The sequence below is a fragment of the Neltuma alba genome, unplaced genomic scaffold (assembly GCF_004799145.2).
Source record: "Neltuma alba isolate B1F8T4 unplaced genomic scaffold, ASM479914v2 tig00012516_pilon, whole genome shotgun sequence".
Taxonomy (NCBI): Eukaryota; Viridiplantae; Streptophyta; class Magnoliopsida; order Fabales; family Fabaceae; genus Neltuma; species Neltuma alba.
The window spans coordinates 55,666-64,677 of NW_021636983.1; the positions used below are offsets into that span (position 1 = coordinate 55,666).

The 9,012-nt window shown below is 36.5% G+C and overlaps 1 protein-coding gene across 1 annotated transcript; it reads left to right on the top strand.

Annotated features, from left to right (window-relative positions):
* The first annotated feature begins 2,215 nt into the window (after positions 1–2,215).
* On the top strand, positions 2,216–7,421 carry LOC114727986 (calreticulin-3). The gene is made up of 14 exons (XM_028914782.1): positions 2,216–2,508; positions 3,065–3,172; positions 3,833–4,025; positions 4,583–4,841; positions 5,039–5,095; positions 5,180–5,227; positions 5,498–5,584; positions 5,680–5,737; positions 6,055–6,122; positions 6,218–6,310; positions 6,392–6,448; positions 6,525–6,620; positions 6,910–6,939; positions 7,060–7,421. Exons 1-14 carry the CDS (start codon positions 2,373–2,375, stop codon positions 7,069–7,071), a joined length of 1,302 nt encoding a protein of 433 aa, XP_028770615.1. The 5' UTR covers positions 2,216–2,372; the 3' UTR covers positions 7,072–7,421.
* The last annotated feature ends 1,591 nt before the right edge of the window (positions 7,422–9,012 follow it).

Here is a 9,012-nt window from a genome sequence, read left to right on the forward strand (position 1 = left end):
TAGAAATTGTTATTTAGATGGATGATTGGAGGAATAGAGGAATTATCATCCTTTTTCCTAAAGATTTTTTTTTTAAAGTGAGCTAGTAAACTATTTAATGTAGTTTTTTTTAATTGACGTATGTTTATAAATGCATTATTGTAGAGTGAGTTTTGTTTGGGTTTTTGGGTCTTGAATCCTCCTATTTTAGTTTTTGCGTTAAGAATTTGAGGTAACCACATTCTAATTTACCTTGTATGCTTGTTGATGTGATTATAAGCACGTGTTGATATTATAAATGTTATCATTATATGTTATAGTGTTTCATGTATAAAAAGTGAAAAAAAATGGAAATTTATGTTTTGATAATTTTGTTAGTTAAGTGGGCATGAATTATTTTATCTTGTGATTATCCTATGGATGTTGAACAAAATTTGATCATTGAATATGAGAATATTTTATGAATATTGGATTGTGTGAAATTGGATGGTTGAAATGTTTATGAAGCTGCATTAGGTTGCACTGAAATGTAATCGTGGGAGGTTTGGTTATTTTATACCACCCGGTATAGTCTTCACTTGGCGCCTAGTGGCTGACTTTAATATTTTTAGGACCCTGGGTATTACCCTTCCTTTGGCTGGGTTAAGGGTCAGCCCAAGGAATATGACACATTTTTATATTCCAAGGAAAGGGACTTCATTGTCCAATATGAGCTCTGTAACTTTTCACCGAGTTACACCTCATTATTGGAGAGCTTGGTGCAGTATTGTTAAAGAGACAAGTCCTATTACGTGTGAATAGCCCGCGGGTTCTGTCAGAGGTTACAAAGAGGTTATAAGGATGGTTGATGAAGTTCTACGTATGCAAGTTATTTTTTGAATTATTATATATTGTTTTCCATAAAGATGTTTACACTACATTTCATTCAAAATTATACTTCGCCCGCTTAACTATCTTGTAATTACTCCATGTATACTTGTTGAATTGGAATTGTAGTTACTAGGTCAATTTGATTTACCCCATGGTTATTTAATATTTTCAGGTGAGAGTTCAGGTGTTGGTTCCAAAGGAAAGTTGTCTGAGGCTTAAGTTTCTCTTTTTGCTATATATAGTCTCTGTTTTATTATACATGCTTTAATTGATGTATATTACCAAATTTTATGGCCTTTGTTATACTTAACACATTTTGAATTTTCTGCTGCATTCTGAACTTGTGCTGTTGGATAGAGCCCTCTTGAATACATACTACTTTTATTTTGGTTGTGATTATTATGGGTGATAGTAGTTGTATTTTTGAGATTCCAGAGTTTCATGATAGATTTGACATATATGTGAAAATCAAGTGTTGGTTATTTCTTGTTATATTAATTATTTTGACTATTATGAAATAGTGACTACTGCTTTGTTATAGATATGAATTGTTAATGATCACGGTAGACTTTTTTTTATTAGTTTTGTTCTTTTTATCATAGTTGACTTTTTAAAATAATTAGCGAAGTCTTTTATAATTATAATAGTTTTTCATTGTATGATTTATTTTTTCTATCATAATTATTACTTAAATACTTTTGGTTAACTCTTTTCGATTACATTCGTTATTAAAGAATTAATTATTGCTTTGGATGTGAGTAATGGTGTACTTGTTACGGGAGCTGTTACACAACACTCACCGTAGCCCCTTTTCACGTTCGACGGTGCCCTGCTTTTTCTCTATAAGTTAGATAGAGAAAAAGTTAATCCAAACAAATTTTTATCTTTAGATAAGCCTTCAACCAACATTTCCCATTTTCCCAAGCACGTTTGAAGCTCTTAACGGAGATCCAAACACACGTTAGGCCTTGTTCTGAACAACAGCCTCTAAGCTGTAATTTCAGCGAAGGCTTCTACCAAACTTATTTTCTTCCTATTCCTCCTCTCTTTTTTGCTCTCATTCTGTCAACAGCCACTTCAACATGCCTAAGCGCCCTCCAAAAATCATAACATGAGAATATGAGCGAAGAGAAATGCTGCTTGAGGTTTTTTTTTTAATTTGGAGAAAAAAAAAAACACGCAGCACTGAGGGGAAGACTTGAGTCTTCACGCGAGGTTGACTTGACTGTGGCTGTACAAGTCAAAGTCGTCCCTGGAGTGGAGTTGCGTGGGAAGGAGTGTGGAAGGAAGTAAATGGACCCTCTCCCTTGACCTTTTGGCAGAGATAGATGTAATGGAGCCGAGCGGATTGGCCAGTGCGACGTGAGCATTGCCTTTCATTGGCCCATTCTCATTCATGTGAATTTCATTGGCATAAACGTAATTACGACGAGAAATTGGTGCGAAGAAACGGGTTGAATCTCTATAAATATGCCGTAATCCTCCACCTCCACTTCGCAGCGATATTTGTATTGTCCGCGCAAATGGCGGACTGTGCTTTTTCGTTAACGGTTAAGAATACTGAGGTTAAGAAGCTTATCTTGCTCTTTACTTTGCTCGTTAGCCATTTTCTCGCGCAGGTTTCCGTTTCCGAAATCATCTTTGAAGAGCGATTTGAAGGTACTCTCTTGTGCCCTCACTGGCTCAATCTCCATTTTATATCTTCGACTCTGCATTCCGTGAAAGTTATACTATCTCTGGTTCACCCAGAAACCACTTGAAAATCAATGCAAAATTTTACAACAACTATCTATTGCTGCTGAGTACGTTCTACGGCACTTCTTTTTTACCATAGTCCAATACTAATTACGAGTCCATTTAGTTCCTTTCTTTAACAGATTTCATTTCAATTTGCTTTGCTTTCTCTTTCTCAACAGTAGAAATGAGATTGAGCTGGAGCAATCTCTTCCCTCCTTTACTGAATTTTCTTGAAACCCAATCTCTGGAAACGCGCTGTTATGATTATATCCAATACCTGCGGGGTTTCCTTAATTCGAGATTCCATACATTTCCTCCAAACTATTTTTGTATTCTGTGCTCGCTACGCTTCGGCTAACATATGAAACAAATGTCTGGTTATCTATTCATGGTTCGATATTGGACCTTGGATGGTTTCGGTTTATAATTAAATTTTAAAACTTATATCGATGATGTGCTCTTTGATTTGTTGGTTAAGACGGCTGGCAAACTCGCTGGGTGAAATCTGACTGGAAAAGAAGTGAAGGTAAAGCTGGCTCATTCAAACACACTGCTGGAAAATGGGCAGGAGATCCAGATGACAAAGGTACGGTCTCCGAAGTAATAGCTTCTTCTTATATGTTTCCCACTAACTATTAGTCCTCGTGAGAGCTTTGGTCTTGGGTTTCATCAATATTTTATCAGCTGATCTGGCTCTAGCTACCAGAGTTTTTGTCTCATCTATCTAAGCCAAAAAAAGTTACTTGAAAGTCGTGTTACATTAAGTTGGGAGGTCATATAAATGGCATCGTTCGCGTCAATCATATTGCCGTCAATAACAATCTCTGCATATAGATCGTGAGTGAGGCGACCCTTCCCTAAAATTTCTTTTATTCACCAAAAAAATAACCATCTGCACGGGAACAGTATTCCATTCTTGTCCCTAATATCCCGATTTTGTCGCTTTTGTCTGGGCATAGGAACATAGTATTTTACCGTGCCCACTGCTGATCATCTTTATCAGTGTCTTGTGTTTGGTCTGCCTCTGAACTTAGGTACAGTAGAGGAGCGCGCTCCTTTATCACAGAGTTGCATTGCATGCTGTTGTAAGACGTGATAATAATTGAAAAACGTCAAACGAAAAAAAAAAAACAACAACGGTGATGATGATAATAACTCGCGCAAACTTGTTGAAGAATTAATGAAACTGACGCTATCGGGATATTGGTGAACATAGTGATTAACTTATTATTTTCCTTTTTCATAGGCATTCAAACATCTAATGATGCCAAACACTATGCTATCTCTGCAAAGATACCCGAATTCAGCAACAGGAACAGAACCTTGGTACTCCAGTATTCTATCAAGCTTGAGCAAGAAATCGAGTGCGGTGGAGGTTACATAAAGCTCCTCTCTGGATTTGTTAATCAGAAAAAGTTTGGTGGGGATACTCCTTATAGGTTTGTTGCTAATTGCACATGCTCTACTTACAATCCTCTGTGAGGCACATCTTTTGACAAACCTGTGAAACCTAAATAATCTCGTTTATAAAAAGAATCATATACAATCTTTTGACAACTTACAAACCTGTTAAAACTCTCTTAGGATATGGATATTATTATGCGACCAGCTTTATGACGTGTATTGACGGCTGTCAGTGGTCAATACATGTCATATCATAATGCTATTATACCGACGAACCTCAGCAAAAGCAAGTTTGTATTTTACGTATTCAATATTTTACTCAAAAGTAATTTCAGGAATAATTCAGGCTTGGATCTCTACCTTCAAATTTCTGCTCATTCGCGTTTTAGTTTATCGGTATTAACTTATTGGATCCTGTTGATTCAGTTGAATGGATTTTCCGTTCATCTTTTACCATGTTTATCAAACACTTGATTGATTCCCTCTTCAACTACCACTCTTATTCTGTGAGCTATTGAACTTGTCTCTCTGATTTTCACTCGTAACCATGTCTTCCAGCCAATAGGATCTCAAACTGACAAATTCTGTGCAGTTTAATGTTTGGACCAGATCTATGTGGCACGCAGACAAAGAAGCTTCATGTCATAGTCTCCTACCAGGGCCAAAATTACCCCATAAAGAAGGACCTGCAATGTGAAACTGACAAGTTAACTCATTTCTACACATTTGTTCTCAGGCCGGATGCCTCTTACAGTATCCTGGTTGATAATAGAGAACGGGATTCCGGTAGCTTATATACAGATTGGGATATTCTCCCTCCACGAAAAATCAAAGACGTCAAGGCAAAAAAGGTTTAGTGATTCTTTAGCGTAAAATAATGCTTTTGGAGTTCTGAAAGTGCCTCCAAATATGTCTGAGCTCAATTTTTACTGCAGCCATATTTGCATTGTCCCATTCATAACCTGTTGCTCCTTGCAATAATTTTATGTTCCTTTTGAAAATTTGTCATGACTCGTAATTTGAAATTAAAATCGATTCCACCTCACAGCCTGCTGACTGGGATGATAGAGAATACATTGAAGACCCTAATGATGTTAAACCCGAGGTATTTAGAATTCCATAACATACCAATATAGTGGTTCAGTGCGCGAGCATAGAACTCTCTTTTATGTGAGCCTTGCTATTGCAGGGATACGGTTCTGTCCCAGCGGAAATAGCTGATCCGAAGGCTAAGAAGGTTAGTTAGCTCAGTGCACATTAAGAAATGATTCTACAAAAATTATTTAGATTTATTGGATTTTCCAATTTAGATGAAACTTATTGGGGGTTCCGGACTTCCGGTTGCATCCATATATTCCATAACTGATAACTTAAGTTCTTTTTTTTTTTTCTCCTTCGGTTTGATGAGAAGTTTTTATTTTACGATTTAACAAGTTTCATAATTCATATAAAGAAATTTAAAGGAAGGAAAGCAGAAATCTCATACTTAATTCTTCCATCTGGTTAGCCGGACAACTGGGATGAAGAGGAAGATGGTATATGGAAGCCGCCAAAGATACCGAACCCAGCATATAAAGGGCCGTGGAAAAAAAAGGTTTGTCGATGATCCTTCACCCCAAAAATTGTAAATATTTTATGAATTTTCGAATTAAGCATTATCTCCCTTAGTCATCACCTCTGATCTGACAGAAAATCAAGAACCCTAACTACAAGGGGAAGTGGAAAACTCCATGGATAGACAATCCAGGTATGAAAGTGATCAAGGATATCTCGTGGGTTTATTCAGATGTTCCCTCCGTTAAAAATTTCAAAGCACTTTAATAATTTACATCTCAATAAGCTAGTAAATGACTTTTGAAATTGATCATTCTTTCGTATCGAGCCTTGGGTATTTAATAAGGTTTCTCAATTAGAAAAATCTTATTAATTACACCCCAATTAAGGACATTTTTTTAAAAACCTATTAATCACACCTAGAAAAAAAAAAAAAGAGAAGCGAACATGGGTGCTTAAATTTCCTTTTTCACTCAGTCCAAAAAAATAAATTCCTTTTTCACGTTACAGAATTTGAGGATGATCCTGATCTTTATGTGCTCAAGACTATCAAGTACGTGGGCATTGAAGTTTGGCAGGTAGGACAATTTTATTAATTAACCTCAATGAGAAGCCATTATTTCAATATGGATGGCAACAGTTAATAGAGCGAGGCGAAATATCTGTGCTTCAGGTGAAAGGGGGCTCGGTTTTTGACAACATTTTGATTTGTGATGATCCTGATTACGCAAAACAAGTAGTTGACGAAGTGTTTAGTAACAGGGAGGTGAGGTTTTCTTTTTGAGAGGTTGACCTGCATTAAATTGAGATCCAAATCTGTCAGACTAAATTGTTTGCGGTGTTTCAGGCGGAAAAGGAGGCTTTTGAAGAGGCGGAGAAAGTGAGGAAAGCCCAAGAAGAGGAGGTAGATACAGGGGAAACATACTCTGTCTAGTTCGCAGCAGGTCCTCTTTTAATGATGTAAATCCATGTTTGTTCAGGAAGCTCAGAGGGCTAGAGAAGAAGGCGAGAGGAGGAGGAGAGAGAGGGGGTACGATCGACGTTACAGGGACAGATACAAGGACAGATACAGAAGGGTTTGTATCATTCCCCAACGTATTCAATTCTGAATTAGTTGGGTTTATTATAAATAATCCTTATATACTACATTTCTAGTTATAAAATTTCATTTATAAACTATAAATAAGATTTTATAATTAGAACCAAAGTAGTATTATCTAACTAACTCCGTTCCAGTGACTCGGAGGGTATGCTGATTAATATTCTCCGGCAATGTTTTTATTGTGCCTATATATAAATTCGACTTGGATGCTTTTTTATTTTTCATTTGCGTCTAGACTTTCTCAGCTGTTTCTTTCCCTGCAGCATCGCCATGATCACCTCGATGATTATCATGTAAGTGTGAACGTTTTCGGTGAATGTTTTTCACGCAATGATGAACCTTGCGTTTATTCACTATGTTTTGTGAAATAAGTTTACTGGGTGCAGTTAAAGAAGACTTTCTTTGATGTGCAGGATGAGCTTTGATGGGATCAGCGCTTGACGCCCCACCGCTATGACTCGGAATTGGTGCGGCGCCTCCGTTTACTATGGCAGGAATCAGAAATTCCTGAGCTCAGTGGCATATCCATTCCAAGTTCCTGTTATTTTCTTTTTTTACGGGCCATACATCCCGCTTTGCTTAAATCTCTGTTGTGATGCGAGTATGCAACGCAGTCGAACATATGTGCAAACGTCGTCTACTGTCGCTGTCTGTGTGTTTTTTAATATATGTAAGAATATCTCAAGCTTTTTGTGGCTGACACCCATGGCTACTCAAGCTTTTTGTTCATTCTGTTCTTCTTGTAGCTCAATATCCCCCGCCTCTTCTTTTGTTACTACTGTGATGCTCTTGGTTTTTTAGTTATATCTTTGATCATTTTACCCACAAAAAAAAAAGAATATCTCAATGTCCTATGTTAACTGAAACTATATTGAATAACAATTTTTAATTTTCAGAGCGAAAGAGGTGATTTGTGCCCAGTTGTTGACACTTGACAGTAATGCTGATATTATTGTGTGGCCTGCATATGGATGCCCTTAGTTATGTAGAAAAATCTGCCAATGCTGCACTAGCCTTGCCGCTGATTTTACTACTGAGGGCCTCCACCGTGTTGTGTTTGGGTGGTCGGAGATGCGGCCATTTATTTATTTATTTATATGTGAATAATTTGAAGGAAATAAAAAGAGTTCGATCTAGTAAAAATTGGAAAAAAAAAATCCCTCAGTAAGAATGATCTGATAATTTTTTATGCATGAAAAATATCAGTATTTTATAAATTTTGTGTACACACGGTATCAATTCTTAGTTCTCATGAAATTTTGGTCAAAATCAAGAGTGACCTCGTTAGGACTTAAATGTATCCCATTTAATGGTAAAAGAAATGGATGATGTTTCGAATTCCAACTGCTCAGTAACAATAGTACAAGATCATGCTTTGGTCCTTCCATACATTGTATGTGTTCGGCCCCAGAATTGTCACAACTTGGTTCTAGACACCATTAGGAGCATTGAATGCATTGAGCAAACGATTGCTTTGCAATGAAAAGACACTGCTGCACTGCACTTCGTTGCAGAGACGGATTGCACCTCTTCTTTGTCCTCCTTATTATTATCCATCAATATGGCCATCAGGATCCAAATTTAATGCCTTAATCAGGGATTTTGTTATCATCCTCTACTAAATCCTCCATGGGATGGGTGCTAGCGGTCAAGAAGTCCGGGGAGATCAAATAGTCCTTTCATTCTCGTTATGTTAGACCACCGCCCCACTGAAGAATTTTCATCGTTGCTTGATGATAACATCAATACCAAGATGGTAATCACAGTGCTCTTCAAGATCCTATTATGATAGATCACACTGGACATGTATCGGATTGTCTAGACAGTCATCTCACCTCACTATCTTACGCTGTTAAAAGGGACTACCCGCCAAAACAATTTGCTTATTAAATTTGTTGGATTTCAGATTCGCTCGAAGTTGATAGCTAAAGTAATACTAATATAATACCATGTTCAGTCTTTAATATAAGACCTTATTTGAATTTTATTTTGATTCTAAATATAAAACTCTCAATCTACTCTGTCTCTTATATTTATCCATTTTTCTAAGATGGTCCTTTTAGTAATGGTAGTTCTAGCCAATAAACTTGATTAGCAAGGATGTTTTAAGAAAGACAACACATATTTAGTACAAGTAACTAACTTAACTTACTTCCTTAATCTACTCAAATTAGTCAACTAACTTTTATATTTAGAACTGGAGGAAGTAGTTCGTTTGGTTTTTATTTTGGTCTTAAATATAAGATTCCAATTCATTTTATCTCTTATATTTATCCATTTTTTTGCTAATATAATCCTTGTAATAATAGTAGATTTAGCTAATACATTTGATTAGCAAGGATATTTTAAAAAAGACAATACGTATT

Bases quoted from the DNA above. Each gene is read 5' to 3' on its own strand.
- LOC114727986 (XM_028914782.1), top strand. From the start codon at position 2,373: ATGGCGGACTGTGCTTTTTCGTTAACGGTTAAGAATACTGAGGTTAAG. The intron at 4,842-5,038 runs GTTTAGTGATTC...TCCACCTCACAG, and splicing joins AAGACGTCAAGGCAAAAAAG to CCTGCTGACTGGGATGATAG. The intron at 5,096-5,179 runs GTATTTAGAATT...TTGCTATTGCAG, and splicing joins CTAATGATGTTAAACCCGAG to GGATACGGTTCTGTCCCAGC.